This window comes from Falco naumanni, chromosome 3, assembly GCF_017639655.2.
Source record: "Falco naumanni isolate bFalNau1 chromosome 3, bFalNau1.pat, whole genome shotgun sequence".
In the NCBI taxonomy this organism is placed as follows: Eukaryota; Metazoa; Chordata; class Aves; order Falconiformes; family Falconidae; genus Falco; species Falco naumanni.
Window position 1 is genome coordinate 55,472,498 of NC_054056.1, and position 23,668 is coordinate 55,496,165.

The following is a 23,668-nucleotide window of genomic DNA, read 5'->3' on the forward strand; positions in this document are numbered from 1 at the left end:
GGGTTTTTGCTGCTGTTACATGGAAATATTTCTCTTTAATTTTCCTTTTGAAAAGAATTCAAGTGTTCAGTTTTGCTTGTCTGCTGAAATGAGGTTCATGGAGTCACAGACTCCTTTGGGTTGGGATCTTTAAAGATCTTCTAGTCCACCCCCCCTGCTTTCACTAGATCAGTTTACTCAGACCCCCATTCAATCTGATCTTGAATGTTTCCAGGGATGAGGTATCTACCACCCCTCTGGGCAACCTGTGCCAGTGTTTCACAACCCTCGCTGTAAAAAATTTCTTCCTTGTATCTAGTCTGGATCTACCCTCTTTTAGTTTAAAACCATTACCCCTTGTCCTGTTGCAACAGGCCCTGCTAAAAAGTTTGTCCCCAGCTTTCTTGTAAGCCCCCTTCAAGTATTGCTGTGATAAGGCCTGCCTGGAGCCTTCTCTTCTCCAGGCTGAAGAACCCCAACTCTCTCAGACTTTGTTCGTAGGAGTGGTGTTCCATCCCTCTGATAATTTCTGTGGCCCTCCTCTGGACCTGCTCCAACAGGTCCATGTCTTTCCTGTGCTGAGGGCTCCAGAGCTGGATGCAGTACTCCAGGTGGGGAGTCACCAGGGCAGAGCAGAGGGGGAGAATCGCCTCCCTTGACCTGCTGGCTACTCACTCTTCTTTTGGTGCAGGCCAGGATCTGGTTGGGTTTCTGGGCTGTGAGCACACATTGTTGGCTCGTGTCCACCTTTTCATCCACCAGTACCCCCAAGTCCTACTCCTCAGGGTTGTTTTCAATCCCTTCCGCCCCCAGCCTGTACTGATACTGGGGGTTGCCCCAACTCAGGTGCAAGACCTTGCACTTGGCCTTGTTGAACCTTATGATGTTCACATGGGCTCATTCCTAAAGAACAGATTCTGTTCCCTTCATAGTGATTTTTCACTTCCCTTTGGGGTGTTGTGTTTTGTTTTGTTTTTTTTACTTAAGCAGAAATCATTTTGAATTGACTGCTTTTCTGCTTTTTGCAAGGGTGTTTACTGAAAGAAAAATAAAATGATAATGTATTAATAAAATACTGATACTTTCAGAATAAATATTTTTTTCTAGATGATGCTTTAATTTTTTAAACCTTAAAAAACTGTGAAAGGAAAACACGTCTTTTTTTTTTTTTTCCTTATGTTATAAAAGATTGGATTGTGTTTAAGAACATGTAAGTCGTTTCTGTGTACTCATTGTTTTGAAACTTGAGTTTCTTGTTGTTTTGGAGGGGCTGTTTTGTTTTTGATTTTGTTTTATATGGTTATTTTTTATCTTGTTTTTTTTATAAAGATAGCCCAAGGGAGAAAGAGTGTGAACTTCCTGAAAGTATGGCTGTACCTCTGTATTAAGAATGGCAATGCCATATTCATCAGGTCATTTTAGGTATTCAGTAATATTGACTCACAAAAATCACTTTTCTATTTTGATACAATACTTTGTCTATTACAGAAAATAAGAATTATGACATCAGCTAAGCTTAGTGTGCTTATAGCACAATTCACTAATGTATAAAGATGCTGAAGAGTATTTTGCAAAAAAATATCCTGTCTCCACTGAATGACGCTTATATCTTTTTGTGAGATTCTTATGTGCCTGTTTTAGGTTTTCTTATTTTAATGTAATACCAAACAACATAGAAAGTATGCTTAATTTATTTTCACTGTTACTGAAAATAAAAACAAAATTGTTTTGTATTCCTTAGCCCTGTGTAGCAACAGGAATTGTCAGTCAGTGATCTATAAAACCAGTGTTTCTTCCACATGTGTAATTTTTAGCTTTCGGAATTGCAGTCTTTCAGACTGCATGGAGAAAACCTTTCACTGGATGACAACTTCAAGCAGTCTATAAAGCAAGATGTAGCAGGGGAGGCTGTCTTGAATTTTAAAACTAACCAACTTTATTTTTGCTGAAGGACTGTCTAGGTGTTCATAATATTGCTAAGCCTGAGTCTTCGATCTGCCATGGAGTACATTTTCTTCTTCATCCAAAAGTTTTATATGAAATCTGTACATTTGGCCTTCAGGAAGATAAGAATGAGGTACTGTATTTAGTAGCTACATTTATGAATTGCTGTGCTCGCAAAGTAGGTGTTGATATTTTGTATGGTGGTCTGGTGCTTACCTGAAGTTTTGACTACATACGGTTTCTTGTGTAGGAAAGCTATGTAAACAGTGAAGTTGTAAAAAACTGAAAGATTTTTTTTTATGATGAATTCAGAGACAAAATAATATTAAATATATAGAATTCTATTAAGTGTAATAAAGACCAATGAAAAATGAAATAAGCTCATTTTTTGATCTTTTTCTGTAATGTATTTAGCCCTAATAAAATGTGCATATGATGAAATAGTATGTATAATGCTTTATGTATTTATGTAAAACATGAAGTCTCAAGTCTTTGTAAAGGTGGAATGACATCTGAAATGTGTGCATTGGTTGGGGAGCAAAAAGACATTTTAAATCTGCAGTGTTGCTATAAAAATGTATTTCATCACTACAAACACTTCTATGTTTCATTGTAATTACCTGAGTATTACAGAAGTGTTTTATATAGATTAGGATGAAATTTCCATTGCGTTTGTTTATTTGCATGAACACTGAATATATATGTGAGATAGGAAATAGTGGATATAAAGCTAAGCAGGGAGTTCTGAGAGAGGGGGAAAATTACTGAGGTTATTTGTAACTACTTTATGCTACTGATCTGTAAGGTCCTTACAGTCAGAGGAGAAAGAACACTTGACTTAAAAATTTTTTTTTTTCAGCTTGTGTTCTGAAATGAGATCATTTTTCTTCCTCATTACTGTGCACAATTCTATTTAGAAGTAATTTTTTAGATGTTAGCATTTTAAAAGGAGAAGTGAAGTATCTTTGATAATGTGCTATGTATGTAATTTGTCTGTTCCAAGGGAAACATTTATTTTATTTGACTACTTGCTTGGATGCCTTATTAAAAAGACTACCAGTTTTTTCTTTTAATGATTGGTCAAGCATAGCAAATAGACCCTAACTGATACTGAATTTTAAAAGCTGAGACAGAGAATCCATGTTTACAAAATTCTCTCATTTTGTTCTCTTGACCTTACAGGATATTTTTTGGTTTTTTTAAACTTCTTGGATGTGTATCTGCTACTTATATTTTCATAAAGCATCAGTTTAATCTTTCAGGCATGTGACAATGAGAAGAAACTGAGAACCACCTTGTATTCTAAGGCTGGGCTTAACATTTGCCATGTGATTTTACATATCTAGCCTCTTAAAGATAGGCTAGAGTAGTATTATTAAAGCCAGTTCTTGTTGCTTGGGGTGAGAGGATTTTTAGCACCTAAAAACTTGCATTTTATGCCAGGGCTAAGGGTAGGTGATTTTACACTATATAAGGAAAAGTGAATTCTGAAAAGCTGGATTTTTTTTCCCCTCCGTTCCCATTGTAGCAGTAAGATTAGCTTGTAAATATTTTTACAAGGATGCATTAATCTGTAAATATTTTTACAAGGATGCATTAATCTGTTATGTGCTGTATTACATACCTTTTTACCTTTTTGATAAAAGCTTCAGGTTAATTCATGTACAGCTTGAAATATTTGTTAACTATCTTAGTTTTACTGTTTGCCTCAAAGTGAGATGGCTGTGTAACAGGCTTTAACTCTCTGTATCTTCAGAAGCATATCGTAAAGTCTGGGCATGAAATGCCCCAGAAATGTAGGTTCAGGAAAGAACAGAAACAGAATGTTTTTTACCTGCAGGACAGAGGGACCAATAGGTGTGTAAGCTGAAGTAATGATTTATTTTATTTCAGAAAGGAAAAAGAGTTCTAAGGGGAAAATGATTGTGAGCTAATTAGGCAGAACTATTTGTGTGTTTTCTCTGAGAGGCTTTATTAACAACTTAAATGTTTAGTGTGACTGACAATTTAAAAATAACATTCTGCAGTGACAATAATACTTGTAGATCCTTTCTCTGAGTTATTTTTGTATAACGTTTCCAATTACAACATTGACAAAGTGACCTAGACACATCAGCAGTTGCATTACTTTCCTTTTTTTATTATTGAGCAGGTGAACTCCACAGCCAAGGCCATTCTGATGCATCTATTGCAGGGACGGTTAGTAATGGCAGTACTGACTTGGAACAAGTTTATTGAGGCCCTCTGTCCTGTCATTCCTGTTTTACAGGTACTTTTAAGTGCTTTAATCTGAATTTGAGGTATGAAATAGTGAAAACAGCAACACTGTCATGTTAACAAACAGAATATTCACCTAAGTAGCAGATGGAAAATAGATTAACAGTAATTTACCTACAGCCTTGTCAGATGTCAAATGGAAACATGTTTTATAGGAGTCCTAATTCAAAGTTACTACTTTGAATTCGTAGACAAATTTTAGCCTGGTATTAAAACATTTCAGCAAGTACTAAATGGGATTTAAATGACTTGAAGGTATGAGTGGATAATCAAAGTACAGATTAAAACATTGCAAGCTTTTAAAAATTACTTAATCATTAGAATAGTTTTAAATAAATTTAAAAATTGTGACTCTTCTGTCATGATCATGTAGTTTTGTGATCAATGATATGCTCAATAAATAGCAGTAGGTGTAAGCTGTACATTTTGATATTAGATTTTTGGTTTCTTTGTTTCCAGTACTGTAGAAGTATCAACAGTCAGTATTATCCTTAGACCTTAGTCTTCATATCTGTAATAATGTGCAGTTTTTCTTTTCCTTATCTCTATTTTCAGCTTGATCTAATGGGAACCTTTTGCTTTCTCAGTGTGATTTTCTTTCTCTAGTGCTGGAAATTTCTATGATATGCCTATAGTCTTCAGATATTTTGCTGCACCGATCTGATGTCTGGTTTTCCTGATATCTTTTATTGCTGTATTTCTGTCTTAAATTAAACTTTGCTAATATATCCAAGTATACCTTTTGTCTTTGTTTTCTCAAATAATATCATTCTTGATAATTATACCTACTTAATTGTATCACTGCTATATATTCATTCATTGCCTGCACCTCAGTATTACCATGTTGAAAAAACTGTTTCTGTAACTTAAGCCCTTACATAAACTGCACAAAAATCAAGGCAAAAACGGGAAGAAATTGCAGATAAAATGGACCATGAAATAGAAGGTTCAGACAGAAAAATATGTAGAGAAAATACACTGAGAACTTGAAAACGGTGGGAGGAATGTTACTTCAGAGTTTTATCGCCAGGAAATGTCATTTTTTCTGTGTTACCGACATATATATCTTGCATTGATATTCAAGATTAAATAGGTGGTGGATTAATATAAGCTGTAGGCTAAATGTGTAAGAATTTACCAATGCTCTCACTTTTGTGAGTAGAATTTTCCTCTCTTGTGTAGCCTGTAGTGGCTATGTACAGTAGATACTTAAGCAGGGCACACCAGAGGCCTATATTTACCCAGTGCATGTAAAATGCATTGTATTTTACTATTTAAATATTTGCAATACCATTACTTGATGTAACTGATTCTGGTTTGTCTTGTTTGTGTGTGAAAATGCTTTGATGAAATATCTGAAAATAGTTAGGATTTAATGTTCTAAGTTTTGAAGTAATTTTCCTGTATGGACTGAATTTTATTTATTGAAACGGAAACTGACTGTAGAGAGCAGCATTATGTAAACAGATTCAGGTCAAAGTACCTCTGGGCCATGTAGAAATCTTGATTTTGATTTCTATATAGGATGATGTATTAATTTTAAAAATTGTTCTTATGGGGGAACATCAGTCTGCAGAAATTTAAGAAAAACACCCAGTTACTGGTTTTTTTTTTTTCTCTTTTTCTTAGATGTTGCTCCTTCCCTGCTCTCCCTTAGCCCCTAGAAGGGGAATTACCTTGTCTAATTTGCTAAGTCAGTAAGTGGATTTTTTTAATTTTGGAAGTTTTTGTTTCTTTGTCTTAGGGTTATGCTGACACAAAAGATACGCTAGGTAGCTGTATCCTCACTTTGAGTGAAACAACCTCTGACGAAGGAGAGTGTCTTCTCCCAAGAACTGCTAGACTTCGGGCCGCTCTACGTCTTCTTTTCTCAAAAAAGCATTTGTAAGTAATGCCCTGCAGCATTTCAGCACATCTAATGTTTGAGGCAGAAAGTATCTTCTCTGAAAAACTGATTGATTGTTATGCAGTGGGTCGATTTGAAACGTTGATTAATCAATATTAAGTTGAGTAAGTAGTTCCACCCCAACTGTGTTAATTTTATAAACTAATTAATTTTTAAATATACCGCTAAAGCTTTCCAGTATGAGGACTTTATCTATTTGTTTTAATTGTTTACTCCTTTAGGGTTCGTTCTATAGCACTTAAACATTTAACATTCCACCTTTTGAATGAAGAAGGGGCAAACCTGAAACGTCCACATCTGCATGGTAGTACACTTTCCAGCATTTCAAACTTATTTATTATAGAAGGAGTTGTTGAGCTAAAATTGGATGATAAAACAGAGTCGATATTTAAGGTGAGTAAACTCTAAATATTGTGTCACAGATCAGTTCTTCTACCTGCCCAGTCACTGAAGTTACCGCTTTTTAAAGATTGCAGTATTTCACGCAAATTGGCTTGCTTCATAAAAAGAAATCCATTTATGCGACCATATGCAACATAAGAAAAAGTTCCTTTTTTTTTTTTAATCTTTCTGCAGATAAGTTGATGGCAAGACGAGCAGAGAGAGCACAGGCCTGCTATGTTTACAATGATGTCATTGTGCATGGATAGTCTGATTTTTTTTTTTTCTCATATAGAGCTTTCTTCTGCACAGAATCAATTTTTACTGAAACAGGCACAAATAATTTTTAGTATGAAATACAGATTACAAATTTATGTGTTTTCTTAATATTGCTGCTTTTGCAAAGTGAAAAAATAATCACAAATATTAGACCTATGGGAAAACTTCTCTCCTTTTTTTTCTTTTTTTTTTTTACCATCTCCCCTCCATTCTCCTTCCATCATTACTCACAACACTTTCAGATTAGCAACAATATGTTAAACAACTGTTAAGATGCTTGCCCTCTGAAAAAAATTATTCTGCCTATTCATTGTACACTTGATTTATACCCTTCCCCTACATCCTTCAAAAAGTTAGGACCATAAATCTGTATGGATATGTGGGACTATTTAGATTTCTCTAACCTTATTGCCATTAAAAAGTCAGTCTCCTTCACAAACTTAGAAGCATGTTCTAGCATGTCTGTGTTGAGCTTTCTGTAGTCCTACATAAATCAAGCATTATTTGTTAGAAATCTGCATCTTTTGTACAGTAGAAACTGTCATCTTTTTATATTCCACAGGTATTATTACAGATTTGTGCAAAAAGATTATAACCTATTCCTTAGTACATGCATGTGGGACCTAATCAAACACATTCTAAAAAGGAATTTAGATCTTTTTGTTTTCTACTTTGTTAGGGAATTTGGCTGGTTACCTTGCTTCATAATAGTGTACTGGATGTAAGTCTAATATAGTTTTACTTTTAGGCAGAAACTGTTGAAAAGCTGTATGATATCTTGACTTCTGATGCTGTTGACCTAGTTTTACAGAAGTCTGCGGCTGAGCAGCTTGCTATCATTTTGGAAGGTAAAATTCTTCAGAAAATTTGTATTCATGTGCTGATCATTGGATGAGCTTGAGTTTTGTTAGGTTTTCTGTATGTTTGTGCTAAGTGTACTCCTTGTAGTTTTTATGTATATTGTTGGACCACAATTTTAACACTATTGTGGATGATCTGCCAATTCAAATGAAAAATTAGTTATTTGTTGTTGGCCTCAAGAATAAGAAATAGTGGCCTTATTATTTTAAAAAACTGCTCCCTTGGGCAATAGAGGAGTAGGTTGTATTATGTAAGGTATGTAAGATATTTAAGAGTTTGGTGTTCAAAAGGCTACTGTAGTGACATAAAAGACGTTGAGGAGGCTTGCTTTGGTAGAGCTAGAGCTGTATTTGTTCTGTTGATTGGCAGTTTTGGGAACTTGTTCTCAACAGCAAGTATTTATGATCTTGCAGAAAGAGGTTTAATATTAAATTGGTGGAGAACCAGTGATTCCTACTGTCTTTTGTTTTTCCTACAGATACCAAAATGCATGGCATTGTGAAAAAGTTGGGTGTGATAGAAAAGATTTTGGCTTACCTTAATGAGTGTACACATGTGAATGGAAAGGTAAAACTTTTATTACAAATTCTGCAAGCATTTCACAGCATGACAGTAGTAAATTTGCCTATTTCTGCACTTGGAACACTAATCTTTGTGCAATAATTTTTTTAGTAACAATTTTAATTACAATATGCATTTTTTGAAGCTATATTTTTGTCATGGTTTAACCTCAGCCAGCAACTAAGTACCACACAGTTCACTTCACCCACCCACGCTGGGGTGAGAAGAACTAAGCATGACATTCTACGGTATGGAATATCCCTTTGGCTAGTTCAGGCCAGCTGTCCTGGCCATGCTCCCTCCTGGCTTCTTGTGCCCCTGCTCACTGGCAAAGCATGGGAAATGGAAAAGTCCTTGGTTTAGAGTAAGCTCTGCTTAGCAACAGCTAAAACAGTGTGTTATCAACATTATTCTCATACTAAATTCAAAACACAGCACTGTACCATCTACTAGGAAGAAAATTAACTCTATCCCAACTGAAACCTGGACAATTTTTGGTAATGCTAAGATTCTCTTAATGAAAGCAAACAAAACACTCCCCACCAAACACCCAAAAGAACACAGGATTTATATATAGTTGTGCAAAAGACTCTTTCCATACTAAATAAGCAGGGCTTTTGTTTATTCAGTATTAAACTGAATTGTATTTGATACAGTTTACAAAACAAAATTTAAGGGTAGAACATCACACAGGCAAAATAATGGTACTGTGAAAAACTTACTGTCTTCTCATTCTCAGGAGCAGTGACTTTGGTCGTATTTTTAGCCATTCACCTCGTACTTTTAACTTTTATCAAACTGCTTTCCCTTCTTAAGTTTCCTGATAGTAAAGATTGGGACCCAGAAAATTAATGTGGTGCAATAAGCTATTTGCATTAGAAAGGAAAAAACCACAACAATAAACCAAACTTATATGTTTGTAAATATTTGGGTTTTTTGGAAACTCTTCAGCTCATGTACGTGCCTCTTAAAAATACATATTTTGAAAGCAAATGTTATAATTGTGTTATGACACCAGAGACCAATATCAATAAAATGAGCGTCAAGTACTAATAAAATAAAACCAGAAATATTAACTAGTTATATATAATAAACAATATTATAAAATTAATAAATATTTTGTAATGAATATGCAGTTATCGCTTGGATGAAACATACTTGTCTAAAAGTTCTGAGTTTCTCTACTGTAAATCATGGAATGTATTGATTGCTTCATAGCATCACACTTTGTAATTAAGCATCTCATAATAGATTATCTTAATTATTATCTGTATTTAATTTTTTTCTCTGTTTCTGTAGCTTATGGAATCCATAGTGTTACCATGTCTAACACTCCTACGCAAACTTGTGTATGCTGATCCAGTTGTTCGTCTGTCCCTTGCACAGCAGTCGTCTTTACTGCTTCAACTATTCAGAGGTAGAGATTCTATTTTCACTGTATGTCGTGGTTTAACCCCAGCTGGTAACAGAACCGCATAGCCACTTGCTCACTTCCTCACCTCCCCTGGTGGGATGGAGAAGAGAATTGGGGAAAAAAGGTAAAATTCAGGGACTGAGATAAGAATAATTTAATAATTGAAATAAAATATAACAACATCAATAATAATAACTGTAATGAAAAAGAGCGAGTGGGAAAGAGGAATAAAATCCAAAAGGAAAAAAAAAATACAAACAAGTGATGCATAATACAATCGCTAACCACCCACTGACCGATGCCCAGCCAGCCAGCCCTGATGACCAACCCCCAGTTTATATACTGAGCGTAACATTCTGTGTTACAGAATATTCCTTTGGGTAGTTTGGGTCAGCTGCCCTGTCTGTGTGCCCTCCCAATTTCTTGTGCCCCTCCGGCCTTTTTGCTGGCAGGGCCCAAGAAACTGACTAAAAAAATCAGTGTGTTATCAACATTACTCTTATACTAAATCCAAAACACAGCATTGTACCATTACTGAAAATAAAATTCACTATCCCAGCCAGAATCAAGACACTGTAACACATACGTGAAAGAAAATATGTGAAACATGGTTAGATGTTTAACTAAAAACCTTCTTAAGAACCTTTGATCACTTTGGTCTCTAATATTTAAAAGATAAATCATTGTGTGCTGGTGTTACCCATGTTATGGCATCTGTTGAAGATGTTGGCAAACTGACTGTGGAAAACAGTTGGTTTTAACCATGTCCTTCTATTTATTTTGAAATATCAATGTTTTCCTAACACATTTTAAAATATCTTTATTTTATTCAGTTTCCCTGATATTCCAAAATGATCGTGCTGTTTTAACTGAAACTACAGTGTTGCTGTGTCTTCTGTTGTTTGATGAAGTAGCAAGAACAGAAACATGGTATGAAAAAAGACATTTAATGGCATATTTTCTGGTCAAAATATAAGGGTTTAATGTGAGTGAATTGATATATATATGTATACCCAAATAAATTATGCCCCAAACTTTTATGTATCCAAAATGGCATATTTGTAGGCCAAACAAATAGTTTCAGTACTTGGGTTGTATGCTTTATAGGTCTACACAGCGTATTTTTGCAGTAAAAATACTTCTTACCTCAGTGTTCATTTTGTTTAATTTTCAAAAAACCCTGATTGGTCTGTAATCCATCTTTTTCATAAATGGAAACTACACAAATGAAATAGCTAGCTGTAGGTGTGGGGTTTTAAGTTAATTAGAACTTTCCTATTTACTTTGGCTTTTAAGTGTAGCAGCTGTCCTTAAACCAACAGACCTTAGCTGATGATGATTTACTATTGGAAATTTGCATATACATCAGAAAATATATGGTTTTGGAATTGACACACATGAAATACACTGAAAAGAATTATAATCTTATTTTTTCTCTGTAATAGAAAAAAGGAAACAAGCATGTGCTTTGGTATGTTGTCTTTAATTTTTATGTGCAGAACATCTGCAACAAATATTCTGTATGTGTATGTTCTAAGAACTATCTTAATGCAAAATCGTGAAGAAAAATTGTTTATAAGTACAAATTCTTCATCAATAGGTTACTAAAGAGCTAGCTAGAGGAAAAAATACAGCTAGATAGGAATAATAAGGGAATAATAATTGTAGCATTAGTAGACAATCAAAGTTTAAAATAGCAAATAATAACTATAACTTAATCTCTTGCAGGGCTGATGGTATAACCGGTAATGATACTGGCCCACCTGCCTTCAGTTTACCTGTTGCCGTTGTCAGAAGGTATATGTGTGGGTTTGGTTTTTTTTTTTTTGGTTTTTTTTTTTTTTTTTACAGTTAACTTTGCTGCTTTCCATTTCTTGTCCTTTCTAAAGTATGGAGATGGGACCATGAAGGGGAAACCTTTGATGTTAAAAATGCAGACAACTGGATTTAAATGTGGAGTTTTTTCTCCAAGTCTTTGATCTCTGAAAAAGTTTCAAAAACTTTATTTTCAGATTTGAAAGCTTGCTTGAATACAGCATTTAATTAAAAAAAAAAAAACCAACAGAAAACAACAACCAAACCACCAACTACTTTTTAAATTATTTTTTTTGTTTTTAAGGTATCATATCCCAGTCAGGATCACTGCTCATCATGTGGTTAGCCCTAATACTGTTGTGCTGCCATTGTCTTCTGAGTGCTTGACCATGAAACCTGTGTCAGATATGCTTAAGATGGCTTGGAATCTGTCGTGGTACCATGGGATTGAAAACCTATTGCAACTTACAAATTATGAGAAGGAAGCAGAAACGTGAGCTGTTTTATCTTGATTTTAAAACCCAATATGTTTCAATTAAATTAGTGTTCCATCAAGTTTAAATAGGTTTTCAACTTCAAACAGCAGTTCAAGTTTTGACTGGTTTAAGAATACCATCCTTTCAGATGTAAAGGATCGTGTCCAAAGAGGCTGTAGATATGTTGTAGCAGCCAATGTTTTACTAAATAGCATTTATACCTGAAGTCTAGAGCTTGATCCAACTTTTATTGATGGTCAGACTTATTTCAAACATTTTTAAATAGCTTTTGTGGCTGTTTTTCTTTGTAGTTGTGGGGTTTTTAGGGAGCTGCCTTTTTTCCCTTTTATAATTGCATGAAGTTTTCTCTTTGGGGATTTAAATTTCAGATATTCTTTTTAAAGTTAATACTAGGAATTATGGTAGATAATGAAGAAAATTCCCTTTACATCCTTTGGTTAGTTTTTGGTTAAATATAGTTTCTCTTGTTGAGTCTATTTTGTATACAGAAAATGTCTTAGGAGATTCTTGATTTAATAGGACTGAAATGCTTATATCTCTATCTCCGTCCATCTTGGAAATTTTTTAGTTTTTGCTTTTGTCCTTTAAGGGACCTGCAAGTTTTATTAGTAAATAGCATGGTTCTGAGCCATTGGAAACTGCAGTTATTGATTTGATAAATCATTTTGAAGTTCCCTCAAGCAAAACCAAAGCACTCTCTTAAAAAGAAAATAGGAAAATAGTATAGTCCAAATGACCAACATTTACAATAGCATGGAGAAAAAGTTCATTGCAAACAATGTGAATAGCACCTTTCAAGTAACTTTTTTAGAGGTGCCATTTTTCCAAAGAACTCAAACAGCTCAGGATTTAAATGCCCTGGTGTGTGTTATTGTTGTTGGATTTTGTTTTCTTGGAGGGGTGGAGGGTGGGAGAGGAGAAAGGGTTGGTTAACAAAAATAAATTTGTAAGGCAATTTGTGTTTTGTCTTCTCATTTGAACTGTGAAGTAAAGGAGTCAACACTGACTGAAATAATTTATAAAGATAGTGGCTGTTAATGATTTTTCTCTTACACCTTTTCAGATTTTTCGATTCACTAAAACTATCCTCAGAAGACATTCTTATACTCAAAATAACTCACGCCAACTATGGACTGCAGGATTGTCTGAATTCAATTATTCAGGCAGTATCACACAGAGATGTTAAGGCTGCTCTCACTAGGCTTAGTTTTTATGTTCTGAATGACAGGCTTGCATTAAAAGGCAGTTCTGGATCTTGTGGAACCACTTTGAAAAGCTTTGTTTGGCAAAAAGCAATAAACAGGTAAGCATATTGATTACAGAAATCCAGTAAGGATTATGGTGCTTAAATTGTAAAATTCCTAGTTTTTGTATTTGAAATTTATGGAATTGATTGTCCATGCATCCGTGATTTATATATATATGTATATGTGTATATGTGTCTATGTATATGTGTGTGTGTAGATAGATATATATATATGTTGTTCCCCTGTATCTGCTGGAGGGACAACACAGCAAGGCATAAGCAATCTAGGAGGTTCCTGGAGAGTATCGGTGACAACTTCCTGATCCGGATGACAGAGGAGCCAACAAGGAGGGGTGCTCTGATGGATCTCATGCTCACAAATGAGCAAGGGCTAAGGCAGTTTTGGCTGTAGCGACCATGAAATGATAGAATTTAGGATCCTGAGAGGAGGGAGAAGGGCAGAAAGTAAGATCACAGCGCTGGATTTCAGGAGAGCAAGGTTTGGTCTCTTCAAAGATCTCATTGTTAGTGTCCAATGGGATCATGCCCTGGAAGGAAGAGAGGTCCAAGAAAGCTGGTTAATATTCAATGACTGCCACCTCTGAGCTCAAGAGGGGTCCGTGCCATTGAGCAGGAAGTCAGGCAAAAATGCCAGGAGGCCTGCATAAATGAGCAAGTAGCTCCTGGCAACACAAGAAGGAAGCCTGCAGGGGGTTAGGTAGGGACAGGTAACTTGGGAGTAATATAGAAACAATACCCGACCATGCAGAGGCACAGTTAAGAAAGCTGAAAACCCACCTGGAATTCAGTCTGGTGAGGGACATCAAAAGCAGTAAGAAGGACATCTTATAAGTACACAGATGACAAAAGGAAAGCTCGGGAAAATGTGAGCTTGCTGCTGAATGGGGCAGGGACTACAGTGACACAGGACATTAAAAAGGCTGAGGTCCTGAATGTCGTCTTCACCTCAGTCTTTACTAGCAAGACTGACTTCAGGAATCCCAGGTCCCAGAGACTTGGGGGAAAGCCTGGAGCAAGACAGGCATACTGTTGGTGGAAGAGGATCAGCTTAGTGAATATGTAAGTAAATTGGACATACATAAATCCATGGGCACTGATAGGATGCACCCATGAGTGTATCCCAACTGATGTAATTTTATGTCCACTTTGGTCAATCAAGGTGATTGGGAGAGGTGCCTGAGAATGGTAGGAAAGCAACTATTGATCCTATCTTCAAGAAGAGCAGGAAGGAGGACCCAGGGAACTACAGGCCAGCCAACCTCACCTCGATCCCTGAGAAGATGACAGAGCAACCAATTCTGGAAATCCTTTCCATGCACATGAATGACCAGAAGATCATCAGGAGTAGTCTGTATGGATTCACCAAGGGGAAGTTGTGCTTGACCAGCTTGCCAATACCCTTCTACAGTGAAGTGACTGGTTGGTAGATGAGGGTAGAGCAGTGGATATTGTGTATTTTGACTTCAGGAAGGCTTTCTGACGCTGTTCCCTGTAAGATTCTTGTAGAGAAGTTGACAAGGTATGGGCTAGAAGAGTGGAATGTGAGATAGTAAACTGGCTGCACAGCCAGGCCCAGAGGATGGCCATCAGTGGTATGAAGTCCAGCTGGAAGGCAGTAACTAGCAGTATGCCCCAGGGATCAATATTGGGTCCGATCCTGTTCAGCATCTTTATTAATGATTGGGATGTTGGGGTGGAATGCACCCTCAGTGGTTTTGTGTATGTTAGAAACTGGGAGGAGTGGCTGATATGCCAGGGTCGTGCTGACACCCAGAGGGACCTCAAAAGGCTGAATAAGTGGGCTGACAGAAACCTCATGAAGTTCAACAAGGGGAGGTACAAAGTCCTGCACCTGGGGAGGAAAAATGCCATGTGCCACTATATGCTAGGGTTCACCAAGCTGGAAAGCAGGTTTCTGGAAAAGGAACTGGGGAGGCTGGTGGACACCAAGCTGAACGTGAGCCAGCAATGTGTCTTTGCAGCAAAGAAGGCTAGCAGTGTCCTGGACTGCATTAGGAGGAGTGTTACCAGCAGGTTGAAGCAGGTGATCCTTTCCCTCCACTCAGTACTGGTGAGGCCACATCTGGAGTGCTGGGTCCAGTTCTGGACTCCCCAGTCCAAGAGAGACATGGACATACTGGGGAGAATCCAATGAGGCACCACAAAGATGATGAAAGACTAGAGCATCTTTCCTATAAGAAAAGACTGAGAGAGCTGGAACTGGTAGGTCTGGAGAAGAGAAGGGTCAGGATGGGGATCTTGTCAATGTGTACAAGTACCTGAAGGGAACATATGAAGAAGATGGAGCCAGGCACTTTGCAGTGGTGCTCAGTGACAGGACCAGAGGCAACAGGCACACACTGAAACACAGGAGGTTCCTTCTGAACATAAGAAACACTTTTTTTCCCATGAATGTGACTGAGTACTAGCATAGGTTGCCCCAAGAGGTGGTGGTGTCTTCATTGTTGGAGGTATTAAAAAGCCACCTGACCATGGTCCTGAGCAACTCACTGCAGTTGATTCTGCTTGAGCAGGGTGGTTGGACTAGCTGACCTCCAGAGGTCCCTTCCAACCTCAATGATTATGTGATTCTGTAATTTACATAAACAGACCCACAGACCCAGCAAAAAATTAAGAATTTTTATATAAGGATTATTTAAAATGCATAGGTAGGTTTTTCTATTATTATTAATTACTAGTATTTAATAGCCATTGCCTTTTTCTTTCCTGCTTGTGACCCTTTTCAGACTTTTCTACCTTTTACTGTAGGCAGTTCCATGTTTACTGCATGTAAATACACTTTTCAATAGATGTAACAATTTTATATTATAATACACAATAAATTTGTGATACTAGGTAAGTATAATAATTTAGTCAGTATTGCATGTAAAAGTATTTAAATATATATGTATAATATAATTAGCATAAGTCCATATTTGCTATATGTAGATATATATTATATACATATTTACCCTCTATAATTCCACATTTACAGGTGGCTTCAGTCCTATTAGGCTGAGATTTTAAAGTCTCTTAATGTGCAACAGGTATGAAAGCGAGTATTTTTGTTTGCATTGCAGGTTTCTGCAAGTGCTTCCAGCTTCTGTGGAGGATGAGAAGCTTTTAGTAGACGTCTTAAGATTTTTAAACAGATTGCTTAGAGAGCAGAGTTCAAGTTTGGAGTCAGAGAGTCTAAAGTGGCTCTTGCAATCATTGCTAAAGAATGTAAGAATATACCTAAGAAATTAGTTGTAGACTGTAAGAAATGATATAACTGTGAACTGGTTGGTTGGTTTGTTTCTGGTGAGTTCCTCAAGGAAAATGACTTCTGTTTTCAAAAGCAAGAAATAGCAGATCTTGTAGTATTAATGTTTGCTGCTTTGTGGCCAGTGCTACAGTTTTAGTGTTTGGTGTAGTTAAATTGGAACAAGAGTAAATTTCCTTCTCTCCTTTACTTGGTATATGAATTGTTTTTCTAAACTCAAATACTCTATTTGCCAGAAGCAAACAACATCTCCCTGTGTGTGTCTTGGTCTGGTGTAGTCAACTGTAGTAGTAAGTTTGCATAGAGCCATGTAACTATAGTTAGCTATGCAGAGCTCTATATGTACATATAATTATATATACTTATATGGTTAATTGTGTGGCTATATATACATATGTGTGTGTGTACCTACACAGCTGTATAACGTATGCTTAGCTAAATAACTACATATGTATTATCTCTAACTTAAAGGATGAGGTTCCATACAGGTTTGTTGGGCAAAGGGATATAAATGAACATTATCTGTCTTGCATTGAGAACAAGAATTGAAAGTTAGGACTGAAGTTTTTGCTTCAGTGTGTCTGTTGCTTAAGTTTGTTTTTTAAATGGTTGTAAAATATTTTCATAAGCATGAGGAAGTTATTATATGAGCATACAGTTCAGTTGCTGTAGCTTAAATGCATGTATAATATCGAATGTAATTTTTTTCCTTTTCAGTTTTTCTAGATTCCTGTGCTTTTCCTTTAAAGAGATCCATTTTATCCAATACTGTTCATTTAAGAGATGTAAAATTGGAAAGTATAAAAACAAATAGGAATTGAACATCATAAAGCAATGTAAAACAACTTTTATTGTATTTGTCAAAATATAATAATTTAATCTTGCTGTATAAAAAGCAATAGTTAAATGCCAAGGAAAAAGTGATGGCTGCACTGAAGTTTGCAAAGTACTGTTCTTCACAAAGCAAAGGCATACTGCCCACATGCAAGATCATTCATCGTCCTACAAAAGATATCATGTTAGGTACAGTCTTCGTACACTTGCATTTTCTCATCTTAAAATACAATCTAAATATACATTTACAAGAAAATGCTAATAGTCTTCATTTCAATTACTTACAGTATTCAGGTACTTCAATTTATGTGGCTAACTGAGAATCCTATAAAATTTTGTAAGTATAGCCCATTCAATATATTAATATAAAACCCGTACATGAAATGATTTTAAGTATTTCAGGAAACAGACATACAAAATACAACTTGAACTAATATTTCCACTATGTGTTTTCTGGTTTTTGTGATCTATTTTTTTTTATTGCAGGTTATTGCTGTGTATAACTGACCTCTTTCATGCTTCAAAATACACCATGTCATGGCTTAATGCCAGGAAATTTTAAAGGCCTTAACAGTAGATTCTTTTATGGTGTTTAGTAGATTCAAGATTAAAGTAATTAGTAATTGTAGGAATTTTTCACTGTGCTTTTTACAGAAATACTACTTAGTAAAATGATAATGGAATTTGTGATACACGATGTGTGTTTTCTGCAAGCTCTTAGCAGAAAAATGGCTTTAATGTGGGTATTAAAATAGGATTTAAACAATGCATTATGTGACTGTATTTTTATTATTTTCTTTTAGAAGCCAAAATCCCTTTTGAGCCTCCTGGTACGACCAGAATCCCAAGTGCGGAATGAAATTGATGAAATACAGACTGCTGTCAGGCAGCAACTGGATAAAGAACTCATTCGTCTTTTTAACACATTGTTATGTTGTTCCATGTCAGTGACTGACAGGTACAGTGTAAATGGATCTGCCCATGTAATTCTTACCAGGGATCGTAATACCTCCTGCTACTGTATCTTGGCTAGAATTTGAATGCAATTACATCATGACTCACTCATTTTAAACTGTAAAAATGGAATATACTCTTCTTGAAGCGACAACAACAAAACCGGTAAATTAACTAGGAAACTTGGAAGAGTATTTACTAGTGGTTGCTTTTTCAGCAAATGGATAATTAAACTGGTTGCAGGGAGAAGACAGACCATATCTTTTCCTCTGCTGGAATTTTTCATGAGCAAATGATAACTTCATTGATTTTGTGGCTTTTATTTATAGCAAAGTAAAACATTGAAATATTTGAAATATCAACAAATGTTTATTTTCATTGAGCATCTTTTTGGCCCAATACAGTATGTCAGTGCACATTGTTTAGGGTAGTTCCTTCCAGCATCAAGTTCCAACTTTTTTCTGTCAATGAAGCAAATACAGAAATTAATTTCTATTATTTTTTTTCTCAGAGTTTCTAATACAGTATCTTTCCACACTAAATCTCTCTGTCCAACTGTATTCTAAGAGATACTAAAGTAGCAGCTTAAAATAGTGTTTGTTTATTTAAGCGCCACAATGTAACTGTTTGTAAAGATACTTTCAAAATGTTACCACCTTCATTCTTCCCACTAGGTTATTCATTTTCGAAATATTTTGACAGCTGGAAAAGGAAGGATTATAGAAATCCCTGCTAGTTATATCTCACACTGCTGTATTTTCAATCTACATGAATTCTAGGTTGATAGTATTTTGCAGGAAATATTTTTACACTTGTCTCTTGAACCAGAACAAATATAAGTGTAACTACAAAGCTTTGTAACTCTTCTCAGTATGTTACCCATTGTCCTCAATCTCTTGCTCTTTATTTAACGTGCACCTTAATAATTAGAGATACATCTCATTTGTACCTTTTTAGTTAAGCAGCCCTGTTATAATCAGATACAATAATATGTTTTTAGGACCTGGGTGAAACTAGAAATGTCAAATTAATTCCATGTTATTCTGTGCATAGGGCAATGGTAACTAAATGAGATGCTGAGACTTACAGACTTAATAGTAAGAAGAATGAGGCATTGGCCTCTTGGAAAATGATTCATTATAATAACTTCGTGTTGATAGTTGATCTTTTTTGGTTTTCACAATTATTTCAGAGAGGGCTTGGAACTTGCTGGCTTTTTCAGAACTGAACTGGCTCTGAAGCTACTGCAATGCTTAAGGCTAACAGATGCACCACATTTTTATGGACTTCCTTCACTGGAGAGAACATTACGAGGAATGGTTCATGTTACTGCACTTCCAGACTGGAGCACCTATTCTGCTGCAGTTGAACCCATCACAATTTGTAAGAAATATTTAACAGGTCTTCTTGAGGTAAGTAACGTATGTTATTACTTAGCTTTTGGTTTGAATGCTTGTAAAGAACTTAACTAATGACACTGAAATTTTTACAATGTACTTTTGGAGAATAACATCACTAGGAATAGGTGTGGGAAAGATGATTTTTTTTTCAGGTAAGTGGCAAAAATATAGAGACTAGATTAAGTGATATGTTTCTGTACCTGTGAAGATTTGTTGTATTGTATGTGCCTTCATCTCTTGTTTAAGAAGTAATATAAAGTGACTGTAGTTTAAGTAAGATGAAAAATAGATATTTTTTTTTTTTTTTAAATAACAAATTGCTAAGAGGAAAAATCCAAGATATTCTCCCACAGGTAAAATCCATGTGTGAAAAGTTGTCTGGGGGAGTTAAGTAGGTTATTAACACAGAAAGCAGAAAAGAGGTAATTCAAGTTAAGCAGGTTATTAACACAGAAAGCGGAAAAAGAGGTAATTCAAGTGCTGCAGTTGTTAGGAAGCCAAAATTTCATTCTTTGGTGTGCTTATTTGTTTGCTAAGTCCATGGATGTGATGGACAACTAACAAATAGCATATTTTGAAAATCCCATTTTCTTAAAACTAGGAAAAGGATATATCTGGCTTTCTGATTGTTTTACAGGTATTCAGTAGAGTAGGTACATTTAGATGTGGGGTTTTTTTGTTTCAAATACTAAAATCTATTTGTTGCTTTGGTAAAGGCTTGAAAAAAATTTAAAGTAATCTTAGTTCATTTGAGATTCTGAATGATATGGATAGCAACCAGATAAGTGTCTGGAAAGTTTGTATACAAATGATAATCATGTTTGTGATGAAAAAAGATATAGTGTTTTAGGGGCAAGTATTAACTTGCCAAGATCTCTTGAGTAGAAATAAATATTTTAGAGCTATTTGATTAGATGACTTCTGAGGTTTGAAGTCTAGACTAAAAATGGCACCATGGTTACAGATATTGTCATGTAAAAGAAGGATTATTACTGGGCAAAATCATAATAAATATTATGGAATGAAATCAACTTGTGATGCGTAAGACTTATGTGTAGAAGAATTATGCAGTTTTACTTGGCCTAAATATGAAAGCAAATACAGTTTTCTTTTGGGGGGAGGAGAGGAAGTGGGTTTGCAAGAATTCCTGTAGAGTGGGATTCAAAGTAAGAACAACAGCAAAAATGGAGAAGTTTAAATTGCCATGTTTTGGGGAGAAGAATACATCTAGAAGTGTAGGTCTTAAGATTATAATTTTTTAAAAAGCATTTTTGGGCATGCTTCGTTGAAAGCAGCATGCTTTTTATTTTAACATGTATGGTTAGATATTTGGTCAGAGAGTATTTTATGTTATGATCCAGTGACCTTTTCTGCTCATTAGAATTTGGTATAGAAAGCTAATGTACTTATTCCAATTCAAATCTCAATAAAAGATACAAATGACCTTTTTTCTTGAACACAGAATTTTGAAAAGAAACTATATTATTCATTCCAAACATAGTATAAAAAACTGGGTACAACTAATGGACTCTTTCCATCAAAACCAAATTTTCAGTTTTGTATTCAATATTGTGCTCATTACTAAGCTTGAATACATTCTTCATTTGGAGAATCAAATAAAAAACACTGATCTTTGGAAGTTTAACCATATAGGAAACCATCACATGACCAATGACTCGTAAATAAATAAATAACAAAATTCAGCTAAAAATCCGACATCTTTTCATGAGTTTAAATTATAATTTAGTAGTGTGTAAGACAGTTAGTACTCTACCTATTACAGTAAAGCTACCATGAACTTGTACCCTTGCTCCTAGGTCATCTCATCATTTTATGTTGAATGGGGAGGAAATGCTATGTCCTTCATGGGAAAAGGTGTTACAAAAAGCACAGTTCTTTGCTTGCTTCACTTATCTCATGAAATGATGGCTCAAGCCAAGGATATGGTGAGTGCAATACAGTTGTCCTTATGTTGTCATTTATGAGGGTTATGCACAAATATATTTTATCTGTTGGAGTTAAATGATAGATTTTCATATGTGGTGGGGGAAGATGTCTTATATGGCAATAGAGAGTAAAAATAAAAAAAACATTTGGTAGTCTCATTTAGTATATAATGTTAGATAAATTAATAGGATAAAGTATAGTATACAGGAAAGCTGAAGATTCAGTTCTGGTCTTACTGAATCTATTCTGCAAGTAATTCTGTGGACTTAGAAAGACTTTCAGAATAAGGTATAATTTTATTTTTATAAAAAATGAGAAATCAGAATTTTTATGTAGGATGAATAAATTTAAGGATTTATAGCATCATTATTTCTTCAGCCTTCTACAGATAACAGGCTTTCTAACATGTTTACACATGTATGTGTGTATATATGTCTCTGTATAGATGTATTCATATAAAATCATATATGAAAGAATGGTTGTCTCATAAAAGGAGCTATAATTACTTACTAGAAAAATTTCTATCTGTGTTTTGTGTCCACGTGCATATTTTGAGAGCTAAATTTTTGAGAGTTTAGGAGAAGTAGCCTTCATCCTGAAGCAGTTACAGCAAATTTAACAGTTTAGTGTAATCATTTTGGAGAATTAAAATCCACTGTTATTAATATCTGTGATAGCCACAAGTGAAAACTTTTCAATATGATCAAGTACACATGTAACTAGAAATAGCAGTATACCTGCTTCTCCAAATTCCAGATGTCCATTTCTTCAGTTATTTAGTAATTCTTCAAGACATTAAGTGCTGACAAGGTTTATTAAAATTGTGGGAGGACAAAGTATTAAGCACACTGCAGGAAGACTGCAGACTCCAAAGAATTAGGTTGGAAATGCATGGATGAAGGAGTGGATTTGAACTGATTTATTTTTTTTTTAATATCAGTCTCATAAAATAATATGTGTAGTGGCATAATGATAGGTGGCATTCTTTTGTGTCTGTAAATCATAACCTGTGTACAACAGTGTTACTGTCTAGACTGTAGCAGTAATTTATATTCTCAAAGAAATTTTAAATCCTTTTACAATTATGTGATTCAGTGTCAAATCTTATGGAAAGAGAAATACAAAATTAATCTTCTTCCTCTGTGCAAGCAGTGTTATAAAAGAGTACACCGTATAACTGTGATTTAAAATACCAATAAATTAATACTAATTTAAAATGCACAATCTGATGACTTGAAATTAAAACTAGTTAAATTTTTTGTTGTTTGCATATTAGCAGTATTAGGGACTACTATGGTTCTTTGCTATTAAAAGCACCACCTTGTTAAGTCAGACATAAGATCTTTTAGCACATACTGATGGACAGAGGTTAGTTACTTAGATGTTCGTAGCAGTACATGGGAAACAAAGCATATACTTATGGTGTACTGGAATTGCTTTAATGTTTTGTTTGTTTGCTATGGTGACATTTCACTGGTTATGCTTTGCTGACCAGTGCTTTTTATTTCATTTTGTATATGAATGCCTTCCCTTTGCAAATTCAGACTCTAAATTACTGTGCTTTTTGTAATTAATACTGTGTGTTGAGAAAATACACACAAATTATGCTGCTCCAAATGAAATGTCAGTCATCTACCATGTAAAAGTATACAGGACTGAGATGGTCAGAAGACACATACATAAAATTTCAGGTGCCATGATTCATTATGAACTTTGCATTCTTTGTGTAGTGCCATGGTTAAATGGAGCATTTTGCCGGTGTGGTTTGCAGGTATGGTTTTGTTTGGTGTTTTGTTTTTTTTTTTGTTTTTTTTTTAGCCTGAGCTAAAGAAATTAATTTGCAAAGTCACGTATGATTTGATGGAATCTACAGCTAAGTAGCATGTAGTAGTCTGCGAGACTATTTAATCATGTGGCAGGCACATGAAGAAAAAGAATGATTTACAATCAAAGTAGTAATTTCATGTTCTTATTTGGTAGTTTTCTGGGCATGCATAAAATATGAGAGAAAGACACATGTTAATAATAAGCAATGCCCCCCCCCCCCCCCCCCAAACCCATAAGGAGTAAATTTTGAATGGAAAAAA

At 35.2% G+C, this 23,668-nt stretch overlaps 1 protein-coding gene across 8 annotated transcripts in view; it reads left to right on the forward strand.

Annotated features, from left to right (window-relative positions):
* The window catches only part of RTTN (rotatin), a 90,095-nt gene that overhangs the window by 22,696 nt on the left and 43,731 nt on the right, over nt 1–23,668 (forward strand). For 7 of the 8 annotated variants that reach the window (XR_005826908.1, XM_040587074.1, XM_040587075.1 and 4 more), the window contains 15 exons: nt 1,931–2,056; nt 4,076–4,192; nt 5,945–6,084; nt 6,328–6,499; nt 7,515–7,614; nt 8,106–8,194; nt 9,488–9,605; nt 10,436–10,532; nt 11,331–11,399; nt 11,722–11,910; nt 12,978–13,217; nt 16,262–16,406; nt 18,084–18,238; nt 19,427–19,646; nt 21,452–21,580. Coding sequence is in view for 7 of the 8 variants with exons in the window: in XM_040587074.1 (XP_040443008.1) it covers nt 1,931–2,056; nt 4,076–4,192; nt 5,945–6,084; nt 6,328–6,499; nt 7,515–7,614; nt 8,106–8,194; nt 9,488–9,605; nt 10,436–10,532; nt 11,331–11,399; nt 11,722–11,910; nt 12,978–13,217; nt 16,262–16,406; nt 18,084–18,238; nt 19,427–19,646; nt 21,452–21,580 (2,106 nt within the window). In the remaining variant the exon portion in view is untranslated. The remainder of the gene's footprint in view (nt 1–1,930; nt 2,057–4,075; nt 4,193–5,944; nt 6,085–6,327; nt 6,500–7,514; nt 7,615–8,105; nt 8,195–9,487; nt 9,606–10,435; nt 10,533–11,330; nt 11,400–11,721; nt 11,911–12,977; nt 13,218–16,261; nt 16,407–18,083; nt 18,239–19,426; nt 19,647–21,451; nt 21,581–23,668) is intronic. The other variant, XM_040587076.1, reaches the window with a different exon arrangement.